Raw genomic sequence first — 17425 nt, forward strand, 5'->3', positions numbered from 1 at the left:
GAGGGGAAGGAGGAGGCGGGGCCGCGAGCGAGGGAGCGGACCAATGGAGCAGCGGAGACCCAAGCTCACGCAGGCGCCCTCCGTCAGGCCGCGCGAGGCGGGGCCTCGTTCGCACTAGCAGCGGGAAAGCCATAGAGGTAAGGGAACGTAGCAGAGAGCAAAACTTCCGGTACTGAATTGAAAACGGTCCTCTCTGAACCATTGAAACATTTCTTTCTCGTCTTTTATACACACTCGTAATATATTGAGCATTATATATCTATAACACACACACATATATACAGCATATCTGTATAGAAAAACACATAATAGATATCTATATTTCTATATGTATTATATATGTGATATACACAAGCAGACACATATATATTATACATGTTTTATATAGATAGATCCGTTATATATCTGTGTTTTATATAGATAAATATGGTCTATATAGATATCATATAGATATAACCACACGCACACGCTTAACACATCCATATATATGATGTGTGTGTGTGTGTTAAGGGTGTGCGTGTGGTTATATATAGATATCTATAATACAGTATATATAATTTTTTATATATACTGTATATATAATATGCACAATAATACACACACAGCATATCTGCATACATATTATAAACGGAGGTATATCTATACATTTATATACTTTATACGTTTTATATAGTTAGATCCGTTATATATGTTATAGATCTGTGTTTCATATAGATATGGTGTATAGATATAGGTGTGTTATGTTCGCGCGTGTGGTTATATATAGATATGTTTAATATATATAGGGGTTTTTTTATATGCCGTATATATCTGCTGTGCTAGGCTATGAATGAATGAGAGGAGCGCCTTGGGCGAGCAAGCTGGGCTTCGGCGCAATACCCGGACGTGGGGGATGAACACCTGAAGTGGGGGGTGACGGCCGTTGTCTCTTCGGTTCGCGCACGCGCACGCGCACACCAACTCCTCCGCCTGGAACCTACGTCTGCGTCGGGGTGAGGGCTCTTTTGTTTGGCTTTTGCCCTTCTCCATCATGGCGAATCCCGCCGCCGCCAACTTGAGCGCCGTGAGGGAGACCATGGAAGGTGAGGGTCTCGCGGGAGGGGCGCGCGCACTGCGCTGACCGTTTATCCCTCCCCTCACACACCCCTGCTCGCTCCCTATTATTATTATTATTATTATTGTTATTGTTATTTATTATTAACGCTGACCGTTTATCCCTCCCCTCGCACGCCCCCGCTCGCTCCCTATTATTATTATTATTGTTATTGTTATTTATTATCAACGCTGACCGTTTATCCCTCCCCTCGCACGCCCCCGCTCGCTCCCTATTATTATTATTATTGTTATTGTTATTTATTATCAACGCTGACCGTTTATCCCTCCCCTCGCACGCCCCCGCTCGCTCCCTATTATTATTATTATTGTTATTGTTATTTATTATCAACGCTGACCGTTTATCCCTCCCCTCACACGCCCCTGCTCGCTCCCTATTATTATTATTATTATTATTATTATTTATTAACGCTGACCGTTTATCCCTCCCCTCACACGCCCCTGCTCGCTCCCTATTATTATTATTATTATTATTATTTATTAACGCTGACCGTTTATCCCTCCCCTCACACGCCCCTGCTCGCTCCCTATTATTATTATTATTGTTATTGTTATTATTTATTAACGCTGACCGTTTATCCCTCCCCTCGCACGCCCCTGCTCGCTCCCTATTATTATTATTATTGTTATTTATTATTAACGCTGACCGTTTATCCCTCCCCTCGCACGCCCCTGCTCGCTCCCTATTATTATTATTATTATTGTTATTTATTATTAACGCTGACAGTTTATCCCTCCCCTCGCACGCCCCTGCTCGCTCCCTATTATTATTATTATTATTGTTATTTATTATTAACGCTGACAGTTTATCCCTCCCCTCGCACGCCCCTGCTCGCTCCCTATTATTATTATTATTATTGTTATTTATTATTAACGCTGACCGTTTATCCCTCCCCTCGCACGCCCCTGCTCGCTCCCTATTATTATTATTATTGTTATTGTTATTTATTATTAACGCTGACCGTTTATCCCTCCCCTCGCACGCCCCCGCTCGCTCCCTATTATTATTATTATTGTTATTGTTATTTATTATTAACGCTGACCGTTTATCCCTCCCCTCACACGCCCCTGCTCGCTCCCTATTATTATTATTATTGTTATTTATTATTAACGCTGACCGTTTATCCCTCCCCTCGCACGCCCCCGCTCGCTCCCTATTATTATTATTATTGTTATTATTATTATTTATTAACGCTGACCGTTTATCCCTCCCCTCACACGCCCCCGCTCGCTCCCTATTATTATTATTATTATTTATTAACGCTGACCGTTTATCCCTCCCCTCGCACGCCCCTGCTCGCTCCCTATTATTATTATTATTATTATTATTTATTAACGCTGACCGTTTATCCCTCCCCTCACACGCCCCCGCTCGCTCCCTATTATTATTGTTATTGTTATTTATTATTAACGCTGACCGTTTATCCCTCCCCTCACACGCCCCCGCTCGCTCCCTATTATTATTATTATTATTTATTAACGCTGACCGTTTATCCCTCCCCTCGCACGCCCCTGCTCGCTCCCTATTATTATTATTATTATTATTATTTATTAACGCTGACCGTTTATCCCTCCCCTCACACGCCCCCGCTCGCTCCCTATTATTATTATTATTGTTATTGTTATTTATTATTAACGCTGACTGTTTATCCCTCCCCTCGCACGCCCCCGCTCGCTCCCTATTATTATTATTATTGTTATTGTTATTTATTATTAACGCTGACCATTTATCCCTCCCCTCCAACGCCCCTGCTCGCTCCCTATTATTATTATTGTTGTTATTGTTATTTATTATTAACGCTGACCGTTTATCCCTCCCCTCACACGCCCCTGCTCGCTCCCTATTATTATTGTTATTATTATTGTTATTTATTATTAACGCTGACCGTTTACCCCTCCCTCACACACCCCTGCTCGCTCCCTATTATTATTATTATTATTATTGTTATTTATTATTAACGCTGACCATTTATCCCTCCCCTCGCACGCCCCCGCTCGCTCCCTATTATTATTATTATTGTTATTTATTATTAACGCTGACTGTTTATCCCTCCCCTCACACGCCCCTGCTCGCTCCCTATTATTATTAATTATTATTTATTATTAATGCTGACCGTTTATCCCTCCCTACACGCCCCTGCTCGCTCCCTATTATTATTATTATTATTATTATTATTATTACTGCTACGACTATTATCAGTGCCGGATTTACGTATAAGCTAAACAAGCAGAAACTTAGGGCCCAACTCTCTTGGGGCCCCCCAAAATGTTTAAAGAACAAAAAAACCCGGATGTCCATTGCCAAAATATAAGATAAAAAACAAATAGAATAAAATTAGAGCTTAGAGCTTAATAATTATTTCACTATTAATATACTTCTTAATTGTATTTCAGTTCAACAATTACTTTGACAAAATACATATTTTGTTATGTGCAAATGGCTTTAGATACCCATTAGGTCCATAAATTACCATATAGCATATATTCAACACAAAAAACAACGACAATTTGTTGTTGACAAAGGACAGCTGGACATGTATAGGGCCCCATTGCCTTCAGTAGCTTAGGGCCTTGTCAAACCGAAATCCGGCTCTGGTTACTATTATTATTATTATTAACCCAGCCAGATAGGTGGGGTATTATTATTATTATTATTATTATTATTATTATTATTATTATTAATAATAATAATAATAATAAATAATACTACAAAACTAGGCTGAGGAGAAAAAGAGAGTGCTCCAACCAGGGGCAGCCCAAGCCATTTTGCTGCCTGAGGCAAAATGACCACTTGGCCCAACAGTCTGACCACGCTGGTGGGGTGAATCTTCTTTTGGCACTTCCATGGCACCCCATAATAGGCCAGACAAGCTAGATTGGAGGGGGATGTTGCTGCAGGGCAGGCCCCATGCCCCATGCTTCTAGCCGCTTTACATACGCACACACCAGAATTTGCCGCCCGAGGCAGCTGCCTCACTCCGCCTGGTGGGAGGGCCGGCCCTGGCTCCAACTCGGAGTCAGGGCGTATTCGGTTAGAAAGAACGCTGGAAACAAATCATACAGAAAGCCAGACTTGTCCCAACACTCATCCAGGAACGAAAGCTAACCGTAGGGGTTTCCACCACAACCTCTGCAGAGGATTGAATCTTAAGTCCTCCCCCCTTAACTAGGCTAATCATAGAAGTTGGAAGGGACCGCGAGGGTCATCTTAGTCTAAACCCCCTGCCATGCACAAATCTTTCGCCCACCATGGGGCTTGAACCCAGCAAAATATTCCATTAAAATTAAATTTCAATTTAATTCAAATTACTAAGGAAAAAATAGCTCTTATATTTGGTATTTTACTGGTGGCAGTGAAATCACGCTCCTCACTTTATGAACATGCATTGAAAACAGCATATTTTTATGTGTACAAGAAATTGCTAGCCCAGTACAGCCATACAATGTTAATTTGAAAATATTTTTTCAGTCCTGCTGGAGATATCTAGAATTCTAAACACTGGTTTAGATATGGAAACCCTCTCTATTTGTGTGCGACTTTGTGAACAAGGGATAAATCCAGAGGCACTGTCTGCTGTCATCAAGGAACTGCGCAAAGCCACGGAAGCCCTAAAGGTATGATTAGTTTTTGGAAAACCAAAATGATCTGTTCAGAGCTCTCAGAATGTTACAACATAAGCTCAAAAACACCCATGCACTAAATCTGCAGAAATCTGCTTTACTTTTCAACACTGCACATACTTATCTTCCTTTCCAAAACCACAACTTTCTTAACCTTTGAGACTTCATCAAATGATGTCTTCTTAAAAATAAAACAGTTTGTAGTTTTCTGCTATCATTCATGCGAGAACAGGCTTTTTCTCTCACTTTTTCTATAGGTACGCACAGATAGCATGAATGTAATTCATAGGCTCCTGTAGGAGGAGGAAAGGTGGGATATAAATTCAATAAATAAAAATATATTATTAGGGCCTTAATAATTGGAGAAGATATTACAGTACTGTTCAATTAAAAATAATTTCCTTTTAAGTAGCCTGATCTGCATACTTCCTCAGAAGCAGGTACAACATTTTAGTGGAGTGTACATCCAAACGTGTAAAGTTGCATTTTTATAATATGTTTTTAGTTCTGGAAGACAACTGACCTTAAGGCCAGGGAAGCTATTTGATTATCAGATTTGTTTTGAACTTACGGCACCATCACGCAAAATGGTTGCCGCATGCAGCAGGGATATAGTGGTGGACTTGCCCCATGTTTGGATAGCAGCCTAAGTCTTATAAAGTTAGGTTCTGTTGTGCCTCAGAACATAAGTCTCTTGGAAGAAGTACTACCCATCAGAAGTTTAACGAACAGAATATTAAAAAAAGCAGCACTGGAATAAATGTTAATACCTTATTTGACATTTTGATTGAATTGTCTATATGCTGCTGTAATTTATGCATATCCTGTGTTCCAGGTTCAAAAGAAATTTGTAAATAGAAGAATAAAAAATTGTGACAGTTGACATTCTTTTGTTTAGAAGTTGGCAGTTTTGAGTTTATAGCTTTGCCTTAATACAGACTCCATAATACATGTGTCTACTTGCAAATCAATTAGATTTGTGCATGCCATACACTTATGCACATTTTGCTGTGGCATTTGTGGATAGACAATTTGATACCTTAGTTTTGATCACAGCAAAGCTGGAGTTACTGGATAGCTTCAGTCACCAGATACAGACTTGTCAGGAAGAGCAAGATTGGGATTGTTGAACACACTGTACAGTAAAATGTTGTTTAGGAAGGAAAGAAAGGAAGAATAGGGTTCAGAAACACTGAAAACAGTTATTACCCTTAAGAGTATTGTTGATAACATCTACCAACCAACATAAATCCTTGCTGCATCTCACCCTTGAATGGATGCACTTGTTCCTTATTCTGCCTGCCCACAAACAGTTCAAGATAGTTTTCAGAATTGCTGATATAGTTTAACAAAGCAATTGATTTAAAACTAGTTAACCTCTGAACTTAATCACCTTCCACACACGTGTACAAAGAAATAATAATCAGCCTTTAAGCAAGAAAGGTTTTGCCCTGGCTTTTGTGAACAGAAGCAAGCACTTGCAGACAAAGCACCTGTAAACTGGCGATGAATGTACCTGCTAAACCCTGTCATCTGTGGTAGATAGGGAAGAGTGCCAAGACTTGGTTCAGACTCCCCTTGAATTTCTCTTCCACCCCCCAGAAGATTGACACACCGGTAATACTCCTCCTAAACAGAGCTGCTATAGCAGTGATCACAAAAGGTTGATCGGTTAGGAAGAAGTGCTGTTGTTTCTGTCATTTCAGCACAGGTGGCTTTGTGTCCAGGCTGCAAGAGCAGTCTTTCAGTTACCGTTGGTTCATCTGAGAGGTAGTGAGTTGTTCATGGATTTAGTCCAGGGTACCTACCCTGGCAAACACACAACCAGCTGCTTAAGGCAGCTCAGTTGCAGTGGCTCCAGGACAGCGATTCCATCAACATCCTTTCAGCATCGGGTGAAAAATAAAAAGCAACACATTTTATGCAGCTACAAGCTGCCATGATACAGGTCCATAATGTTGGTAATCTTCATTTTTGTTTTTCACAAATTTGCTAAAATCAAGTTACTTTTTCTAGGCAGCTGAAAACATGCCAAGCTGAGTCTCTGGGACAGCATCTTTGGACTGAGGCAAAGCTTGATGTGGGAGGCTAACAGATGATTTCGAGGTCGTGTGCTGTTTAGGACTGCAGACATTATTGGTTGTGTTGGTTTCTGAAGTCTTCACTGAGGAAGAAATATAATGTAAAGGTGTATAAAAATGCTAAATATGCTTATTAACCAATGATGTATCTTTATTGCACATGATGCTTTGAAAATATTGTAAATATGTATTCAGCAAATAGATGTACTTTTTTTTGGCAGTCTTTCAAATATTTCTCATCTCTGAAATAGTGAAACTGTACTAAAAATAATCATATGATATACTACCTTCATGTTGCAAAACACTATTGGATGTGGGGTATGATTGACTTTCTTTTTTAAAGGTACACAAAACTTTGCATAAGTTTAAATAATATTTTCCATTCAGATTACTTCACTAAATTAAAAGCCACTTGCCATCCTGTGAAGAAAGTTGCCATTGGGCACCTTTGCTTTGTTTAAATATATGCATATTTAAACAATATATTTCATGTATATAATGGAGCTTTTTACTGGGGCAGTGTGGTGCAATATGGTTAAAATTAAACACTGCTTGATTTCAGCGGAAGAGGTATGCACATGCTCAACCACGATCCATTGAAATTAATAGTAACTAAAAGTGCACGCAGGTGGCGCTGTGGGTTAAAGCCTCAGCGCCTAGGGCTTGCCGATCGAAAGGTCGGCGGTTCGAATCCCTGCGGCGGGGTGCGCTCCCGCTGCTCGGTCCCAGCGCCTGCCAACCTAGCAGTTCGAAAGCACCTCCGGGTGCAAGTAGATAAATAGGGACCGCTTACCAGCGGGAAGGTAAACGGCGTTTCTGTGTGCGGCTCTGGCTCTGGCTCTGGCCAGAGCAGCGATGTCACGCTGGCCACGTGACCCGGAAGTGTCTCCGGACAGCGCTGGCCCCTGGCCTCTTAAGTGAGATGGGCGCACAACCCCAGAGTCTGTCAAGACTGGCCCGTACGGGCAGGGGTACCTTTACCTTTACCTTTAAAAGTGCTTAATGTTGACCGACTGGATTATGCATTACTATTATGCCATCTTTCTTATTTGTTATTACATACTATACAAACAATAATAGAATATTATTATATAAAGTCCCTTGGAAAGGTTATCAAACTTAGTTGGGGAATATCAAATTACATTTTTATTTATGGGGACAGGTTGATCCTTCAGTTTCACAGTGGAATGTTCATTTAATGACCATGGGAAGATTGAACATAAATCAGAGGTGGAAAATGTGTGAACTCCAGCGGTCTTGGTCATCACAAGAACAGTTTTATGTGTTTAGTGATAAAAGATGTTTGCCTTAAGGATTACCTACACATTGTTTTTCTCTGTTCATTTTACAAATTCTGTTTTCTAAGTATTCTGCTTGTATTCTGGATATTTAAAGGACTATCAAGGAAATAGTCAATGCTGATGTCTAAAATAGAGTAATTGGGTTTTATACTATCATGAAGGAGGATATTTTAAGTTGTGAAATGGCTATAGGAAAATAACTTTTATTTAGCGAGAAGAGATGTTTCACAGACCAGTTCTTTGAATTTATATTAGTAACATGATTTACTTTATTGTTAAAGCTTCATGAACTTTCTGTTGCTTTATAAGAAATAAAACCATTCTTTGCCAACCGTGACATTTGCTTGCAGATTAGTCAAAAGAGTGCTTGGAAAGTAGGCAGTGGCAAGAAGAAATTAATCTAAAGAAAATGGGTGGTGGAGACATGGAGTTGAAGAAAGGAAGAACCAGGGATTAAGTCACACTTTGGTGTGGCTAGCCTGTAACCATTCAGAGGTCAGTTTATACAATAATTCATAAAAAATAAAAATTTCCAAGTGTTCGTAGGTGCCAGGATATGGTGAATCCAGACCATGATGCTTAGACCTATCACACTTTGGTGGGAGTTGTGCAAACTCCTGGCTAAGATTTTCTAAACTACAATTTTTGGGTAGTTTGAAGATCATCATTCACAACAATAAATAATAATTTTATTATTTATACCCCGCCCATCTGGCTGGGTTTCCCCAGCCACTCCAGTGGCTGCTTTGCCCTAATGAAAGTGCTGTTGCTTGTGCAAGAACGGGCATCTGATTTTTGGTGAGCACTCCCTACCTAGTGCAGTATCCTGTGTCCCTCCCAAGGGTTGGGGACCCTCGGGAACAATTGGAATATATCATGGAGGTCTATAATAGAGGTCAATATGGAATATAAGATAGGAAGAGGGTTGGTGAAAATGGGTGCTCCACCCTGTACCACTCCCACTAGTACAAAAACACCCTTAGTTCATAATTCTGCAGTGAAAATGCTTGTTCAGGCATGTCTTGTGTGTTGTTCCCTGTGGCTCTACACTTTCAGATTAACATGTCTAGTTGTTTGTGCTGTCTGCTAAAAACTCCTTTGCCTGCTATTTCCCCTTGCAAATGGCATCTTTGTGTGGTATTTAATTGCCATCGAACAAGTCCTTGCTGGCTGTAAAGTGTAACAAATCCCCTTTCTCTCGCTGAATCTGGCAGTTATCTTCAATAGAACAGAGTTTTTGGTGTGGCTAATCCACTTCTTCAAAATCACAACTTTATCCCTTAATATCAATAAATGGTTCATCATCAAAATCTGAGTCTGAAAACTCAGAAAGTTTGAAATTCTATTTACAATAAAGTCTGAATTATTAACTACACTGGCATCCCATTTTCACCTTACCCTGCTACCAGAAGGGCTGGAAATGATTTGAGAAAGAGAGCGAGAGATGCCATTATACCCAAAGTGTCAAGACCTGCTGGTGTGATCTACAACCCACCCCAAGAGTAGAACAGGTGAAATTTGACACACACATCCTTAAATGCTGCTTATGAAGAGCCTTAAATAGTGACACCACTAGATAAAACTCAGAAGAGGCAAAGACAATTTATGGGGAAGCAAGTTTGTTAGATTTTTAGAGAAATGGGTATTTTTCACAATAACAACCACAAATAACTGCACCACCCTGAGTTCGTTGGAGAAAAACGTGATATATAAATGTAATAAATAAAAAAATCAAATTTTTCTCTGAAATAAAGTCCTACTGTGTTAGATGCCACTAACTTTCAAATAACTTCCTTTTCCTCTCCATTCCTTTGGACTGTGAGCCTGTGGCAGGTGCTTGTGTATAACACTTAGAATTTTGCAGGTGATTGATTTATAGTTATTTTTAAGCATGCTTAGGGTTGAACCCCTATTTCAACTTCCAGTTTCTGATACATTATAATTTGCATGTGAAATGTGCATTTCTTGCAAAATTTCCAGAGAATTTTCTTTTTGAATAATAGGGAGAAAATCAGTTACAGATAGGTAGCCGTGTTGGTCTGCCATAGTCAAAAAAAAAATCAAAAAAAATCCTTCCAGTAGCACCTTAAAGACCAACTAAGTTAGTTCTTGGTATGAGCTTTCGTGTGCATGCACACTTCTTCAGATACACTGAAACAGAAGTCACCAGACCCTTCTATATAGTGAGAAGGTGGGGAGGGGTATTACTCAGAAGGGTGGTGGGATTGGGTGATTGGCAGATAGCTGTGATGAGCCTGTTGACGACTCTTAACGACTGCAATAGGTCTTACAGGAAAAAGCAAGGGGTGAGAAGGTGAAAAATGGCTTTGTCATGTATAATGAGATAAGAATCCAATGTCTTTGTTCAGACCAGGTCTCTCCATGGTTTTAAGTTTGGTAATAAGGGAGAAAATCAGTCGCTCATTTCTGGGGATAAATACACTATATTCTTAGCAGCTGTGTGTTGTGGGCAGCCCATGCTAAAATGTACTTCTTTACATTTTTTCTGATGACCAGTGGTTGGTAACAAATAAATGTGAGTGGCTGGCCTTGCCTTGAAGTTATCACAGGGAGGAACATGTGGCGCAGAATGAGCTAATTGTCTGGAAGGAGCTCTACACCCCATCCCACCCCAAAATCTGGAGCTTCCTGTCTCTTGGTATTGCGGTCATGCAGTATTACTTGTTTTGTTAAAATGGGAACGTCCAAAATAAATGATAAATTATACAAAGAATGGTCTTTATACATTCTGAGCATCCAATTCAATTTCAAGGCCTAGGAGCTGTGTGTGTGAGAGAGAGAGATTCAAATCCCCATATTCCCATCTACAGCACTTCAAAAGGATTAGTATATTTTAAAAATAAAACACTTTAGCAATTAATTGCCTAATTCTTCCCCAATTTAACAGAGGCACCTGAGGAGAAAAGGTTAATACTATGTTCGGTAAATGTTTTCTTTTTTAAAAAGGATAGGCAAGCAGAAAGAGTTGACTGTTCTATTCCACTAGATGGCAGCCAAACATTGAGATCCAGGCTGGGGGCGGGGGGGCTGCGCTAATGCAATCCTCTGCAAGTGTATGAAGAACGCTGCATGGTTTTATTTGTTGTACTTAATATTTATTTTTCTTTTCAGTGGATTAAAGAAAAGTCTGCAATGGCTTACCATGTGAAGGGGGAATGTAGGAGACCACCAAACTGATTTATAATTTGTCCATAAATGATCTAGAGTTAGAGGTGAGCTACGAGGCTGGCAAGTTTGCTGATGATTCCAAATTGCTTAGGGTAAAATTAAAAGAGAAAGGGATTGTGAAAGGCTCCAGAAAAATCTCTCCAAACAGAATGGGCAAATGTAATTCAATGCAAATGTAAAGCGATGCACACTGGGGCAAAAAATCTTAATTGCACATTTATGCTGAGTTTGTGTGTGTGCGTGCATTTATATGGACTGAACTATCAGTGACTGAACAGAAATGAGACTTTGGTGAATAACTTGATGAAGATGTCAACCCAGTGTGTGGCACCTGTGAAACAGCAATTCCATGCTTGGGAACCTTAGGAACGGGACAGAAAATAAAACTGCCACTTTCATAATGCCATCGTAGAAATATTTGATGTGACCGCACTTGGAATACCATGTTCAGCTCTGGTCATCTCCCCTCAAAGAATGATATTGTAGACTTAAAAAGATTCAGAAACAGACAACCAAAATATACAGGGGTTGGAACATTCCCCTGTGGGGAAAGCTTGCAGCATATGAGGCCTTTTAATTTAGAGAAAAGGTGAGTATGAAGGGACATGATAGACATTTCTAAAATTACGCAGGACATGAAGAAAGTGGACAGTTTTTCTCCCCTCTCCCACACGAATGCCGGAGAATTCAAGAGCGTGAAAAGCAAGCACTGAGGGCCACCAACTTGAATGGCTTTCAGAGAGGATCTGGCTTCCGTGGAGGATAAGCTGTTCCACTTTCACTGTCAGTGACAATGATTCTGCTGAGAATCACAGGTAGGGGAGAGAAATGATGTCATCAGGTGCTTCTTGGCCACTGAAAACAGAATGCTGGCCACTGAAAACAGAATGCTGGACTAAACACAGGACTTTGTGCAGGGGCCATGCTAATCTTCTCTGTATCGTTCCAATTTTAGTATATGTGATTTAACAAGAATCCCCCTCCCCTAATGAGTCAGAAATTAAGGACTTAAGCTGTGGATTTAAGGCTGTGTGGAGATAAACTTTCGATCCAAAGCAATGTTTCAAGATGAAGCTGGAAAGCTAAGAGTTTTGGAGTGACGCAGTCAGGAAAAAATGCTGTTCGCCATTTTGTGAGGCATTGTGGGAGCTCTTGGGTCTGGGAGGAGAAAGAGAGAAATAGAGTTGTTTACATATCGTGAATCAACTCCTCGGTGGGACTTAAGAGCGACAAATGCCAAAATTTACGATGGATAAAGTGATGTTATCTACGAAGGAGATATATGGAAACCATCTGGACTTAGTGGAGGAACGGGAAATCAACACAGGATTATTACACTTGCTATCGGCTTAAGGAGACTAACAGAAGAGATCGTAAAGGAAAAAGAGAAATTATACGAACAAGATATGATGTGGCAACACCAAGATAAGACTGGATAGAATTATGAACTTTGTTTGGACTGATTGGGACTGATTTGGACATTAACACAGTAATAAGAAGATGATCTGAATTCCCCTTTGGATCTTGAAGTATGGGTTCCCCCAACAAAATTTAAAAATTTGGCTTTGTAATTCGGAATTTATATGATGTGATTTAATTTGATGTGATTGGCCAGTTAATAAAAATTATTTAAAAAATAAATAAATAAACACAGGACTTTGTATTTAAATTTTAAAAAATAATAATGAACGACCATCACCCCCAGGACTCATTCATTTGCAGTCCCATATTCATAGCCAGAGCAAATGAAACAAATGGGGTTCATTCATTTCCTTTTCCGTGCATATTAAAAATGAATGCACACCACCACCAGGGATTCCTAGTGCATCCTTCCTCCATGAATTGGCCATATATTGACAGATGGAACGGGAGGGGGGGATCGTTGTTGCACCCCTCTTCCAATGCACGCAGTTATGGATACCTCCACCACGGTGTCTCAATTCTCCAAGGCACACTTCAGTCCCTTAATAGCATAGTAATGGGCTTGGGCATACAGTCTGGGAATCACTGCCATAGCCTTTTGCGTTCGTTATTCTTGGTCAATCACAATTTGCTTGCCATTCTCGCAACTGCTGCGTTTAGTCTTTCATGAGAAACGGATGGGCTGAGGATAAGGTTTCCTCAAGCCACAGCCAAAATGCTAATCCGTGTAATGCTTCTGTCATCTCCCAGGTGGATTACGATAGCTCCTTTTCGGGTGTCTTTGCCGACTCTGGTTTACATAAAAAGCTGCCGTAGATGAGCTTATAACATTTGAAAGCAAATTAGCATGTGGCACTGGTCTTTTGATCTGAGCAGTGGCCGTCTTTCACAACGATGCTTTCTTCCTGTAACAAATGCACAAATGTTCAGATGCCTCAAGACTGAGCGCTTACAGGCTCATCCTGCCTCCTCCTCCCCTTTTGCAGGTGAGCCTCTGCGCATGTCTATAGCATCACCTTTGCAGCACATCTTCAAACTTCAGGTTTGTTGTGTTGCGAAAGCTAAAGGATGTCTGTGGGTTAAACCACAGAGCCTAGGACTTGCCGATCAGAAGGTTGGCAGTTCGAATCCCCGTGACGGGGTGAGCTCCCGTTGCTCGGTCCCTGCTCCTGCCAACCTAGCAGTTCAAAAGCACAAAGTGCAAGTAGATAAATAGGTACTGCTCTGGTAAACGGCGTTTCCGTGTGCTGCTCTGGTTTGCCAGAAGTGGCTTTGTCATGCTGGCCACATGACCCGGAAGCTGTCTGCGGACAAACGCCAGCTCCCTCGGCCTATAGAGTGAGATGAGTGCACAACCCCAGAGTCGGTCACGACTGGACCTAATGGTCAGGGGTATCTTTACCCTTACCTATACAAACCAGAAACAACTAAAATATCAACATTAGAGCACAATCCTACATGTTTTGTCCTCATGTTCCTGAGCAACAGGAAACTGCAAATGCCACCCTTTTCCATGGTTTGTTCCCTTGCGAGGGAAGAGCACTGGACTTAGAATCATAGAGTTGGAAGAGACCACAAGGGCCATCGAGTCCAACCTCCTGCCAAGCAGGAAACACCATCAGAGCACTCCTGACATATGGTTGTCAAGCCTCTGCTTAAAGACCTCCAAAGAAGGAGACTCCACCACACTCCTTGGCAGCAAATTCCACTGTCAAACAGCTCTTACTGCCAGGAAGTTCTTCCTAATGTTTAGGTGGAATCTTCTTGTAGTTTGGAACCATTGCTCTGTGTCCGCTTCTCTGGAGCAGCAGAAAACAACCTTTCTCCCTCCTCTATGTGACATCCTTTTATATATTTGAACATGGCTATCATATCACCCCTTAACCTCCTCTTCTCCAGGCTAAACATGCCCAGCTCCCTTAGCTGTTCCTCATAAGGCATCGTTTCCAGGCCTTTGACCATTTTGGTTGCCCTCCTCTGGACACGTTCCAATTTGTCAGTGTCCTTCTTGAACTGTGGTGCCCAGAACTGGACACAGTACTCCATGTGAGGTCTGACCAGAGCAGAATACAGTGGCACCATTACTTCCCTTGATCTAGATGCTATACTCCTATTGATGCAACCCAGAATTGCATTGGCTTTTTTAGCTGCCGCGTCACACTGTTGGCTCATGTCAAGTTTGTGGTCAACCAAGACTCCTAGATCCTTTTCACATGTACTGCTCTCAAGCCAGGTGTCACCCATCTTGTATTTGTGCCTCTCATTTTTTTTGCCCAAGTGCAATACTTTACATTTCTCCCTGTTAAAATTCATCTTGTTTGTTTTGGCCCAGTTCTCTAATCTGTCAAGGTCGTTTTGAAGTGTGATCCTGTCCTCTGGGGTGTTAGCCACCCCTCCCAGTTTGGTGTCGTCTGCAAATTTGATCAGGATGCCCTTGAGTCCATCATCCAAGTCGTTGATAAAGATGTTGAATAAGACCGGGCCCAAGACAGAACCCTGTGGCACCCCACTAGTCACTCTTCTCCAGGATGAAGAGGAACCATTGATGAGCACCCTTTGGGTTCGGTCAGTCAGACTTCTTCTGGTGCTTCTGTTACAGAAGCACCTGAGCAAGCACGCAGGCAGTGCTAGTCTTTAAAGCGGCATCTGTTCCCCTAAAAGCAACAGCATGCATTCACTGTTCTCTCTTCTTTCCAGCCAGTGGCAAAACCCAGCTATCCATCTTCCCTGGCTGCATTCCAGCTGCCAACCTCTTTCTTCCAGCCTCCTCCCAAGGAGGTGAACGTGTGTCCAGCAACTGGCACTCACCAGCCATCAAGACAATTAATGATCATTTCAGAAACATCTTTAAGCCAGCTGTTACGACACCTAGAAGGAAAGCCATTTCCCACATCCAAAGACAATGCTTCCAGTTCTGAACATATATGATGTTCAATGTCTTTGTGCTGAAAAACCTTGCATTAGAACGGCCAGATAAAATTATTGGCTTTGCCTAAATTTAAACCTCACCGGTCTACTACCCTTAGTATCGCAAGATTGCCATGAGAGCACTTGGACTAAAATTGTTGACCAAAATCTTTACTTTTCTGGTTTATCACCACTATAGTTATTAACACTAGGCTTCAGTAAAGCAAATAATTTAATTAGATGGCACCTATATGATATCAAGCGACAGAATAATTGTCCACAATAAGGAAATTCTGTCCATAGCCTGATTACTTTCCACCTGTTCATTTTGACACTTTGGCACCCTATTTGCAAAATTTAACAGTTCCAAAATACAGATGCACTTTTACTTTCACAAGATTGAATATGCTGCCTTTGGCTGTACTTGAGGGTCAATTTCAAAAAATCCCACTGGAAAAACAGTTACGTCCATGTGAAGATGGCAGTGTTGAGTCAGTGGCTCATGTGCTTCTGGCTTGCACTCTATTTTATAAAGATTTGAGGAGTGAGGTTATTAGGTAAAGGTAAGGGGACCCCTGACCATTAGGTCCAGTTGTGGCCAACTTTGGAGTTGCGGCGCTCATCTTGCTTTACTGGCCGAGAGAGCCAGCGTACAGCTTCCAGGTCATGTGGCCAGCATGACTAAGCCGCTTCTGGCGAACCAGAGCAGTGCACGGAAATGCCGTTTACCTTCCCGCCGGAGCGGTACCTATTTACCTACTTGCCCTTTGATGTGCTTTCGAACTGCTAGGTTGGCAGGAGCAGGGACCGAGCCAGGGGAGCTCACCTCGTCGCGGGGATTCGAACCGCCAACCCACAGCGCCACCTGCGTCCCGAGTGAGGTTATTACCCTCATGCCGGGTTGCTCAGCCTACTGTGTCCTTTCATTTAGCAGATCAAGATGATCAGGTGACAGCAAAAACTGCAAAAAAAAAAAGAGGGGCAATTAGAATAAGATCTATTATTTGATTATTGATGTAAACCTCCAAAATGTATTTTGTATAATTAAGTTTTTACCTCTATCTTCAGTATATTTTTTATTTTATTTTAATTTATTTTATTGCTATGGCTAGTGACTGATGCAAATACAGTGGTACCTCAGGTTAAGAACTTAATTCGTTCTGGAGGTCCATTCTTAACCTGAAACTTCTTAACCTGAGGTACCACTTTAGCTAATGGGGCCTCCCGCTGCCGCCACACCGCTGCTGCACAATTTCTGTTCTCATCCAGAAACAAAGTTCTTAACCTGAGGTACTATTTCTGCATTAGTGGAGTCTGTAACCTGAAGCATCTGTAACCCGAGGTACCGCTGTAAAGACTCTTCTGATTCTGATTCAGCATCTTTTGGCTGCTAAGGCAGAGTTATACCAAAGAAAGGAAGGAAATAAACGAGATCAGCCACCCCCCTAGACCAGGCTTCTTCAAACAGGACCCCCCAGATGTTTGGAGACTACAATTCCCATCATCCCTGACCACTGCTAGCTAGGGATCATGGGAGTTGTAGGCCAAAAACATCTGGAGGGCCGAGGTTGAGGAAGCCTGCCCTAGACTAGCTGCTGCAACCACAAACAAGCATTTGTAATTCACGTGGTTGGATCATTGATATGGTTTGCTCAACCTTTTTCTCTCGGAAATACTCTTGGGCAGAGGTTGACCTGAGAACTGGGACTGACATACCCATTGCTATGGTAGTGGCACTTGTGGTGGGGCAGGTGAGCTGGTTGGAAAGACAAGGCTGCACTATCGCACCTC

At 41.6% G+C, this 17425-nt stretch overlaps 1 protein-coding gene across 1 annotated transcript; it reads left to right on the forward strand.

The window, feature by feature from the left end:
• Positions 1 to 975: 975 nt before the first annotated feature.
• On the forward strand, positions 976 to 8453 carry MZT1 (mitotic spindle organizing protein 1). Its single transcript, XM_079973141.1, has 3 exons — positions 976 to 1082; positions 4583 to 4728; positions 6751 to 8453. The coding sequence occupies exons 1-3, from the start codon at positions 1031 to 1033 to the stop codon at positions 6772 to 6774; spliced, it is 222 nt and encodes a 73-aa protein (XP_079829267.1). The 5' UTR covers positions 976 to 1030; the 3' UTR covers positions 6775 to 8453.
• Positions 8454 to 17425: the final 8972 nt, after the last annotated feature.

This window comes from Podarcis cretensis (assembly GCF_951804945.1).
Source record: "Podarcis cretensis genome assembly, chromosome: 4".
Taxonomy (NCBI): domain Eukaryota; kingdom Metazoa; phylum Chordata; class Lepidosauria; order Squamata; family Lacertidae; genus Podarcis; species Podarcis cretensis.

Excerpts from the sequence above, each read along its gene's own strand:
- MZT1 (XM_079973141.1), top strand. The coding sequence starts at position 1,031 with ATGGCGAATCCCGCCGCCGCCAACTTGAGCGCCGTGAGGGAGACCATG. Across the intron at positions 1,083-4,582 it reads CGTGAGGGAGACCATGGAAG|TCCTGCTGGAGATATCTAGA; the intron begins GTGAGGGTCTCG and ends ATATTTTTTCAG. Across the intron at positions 4,729-6,750 it reads AAGCCACGGAAGCCCTAAAG|GCAGCTGAAAACATGCCAAG; the intron begins GTATGATTAGTT and ends TACTTTTTCTAG.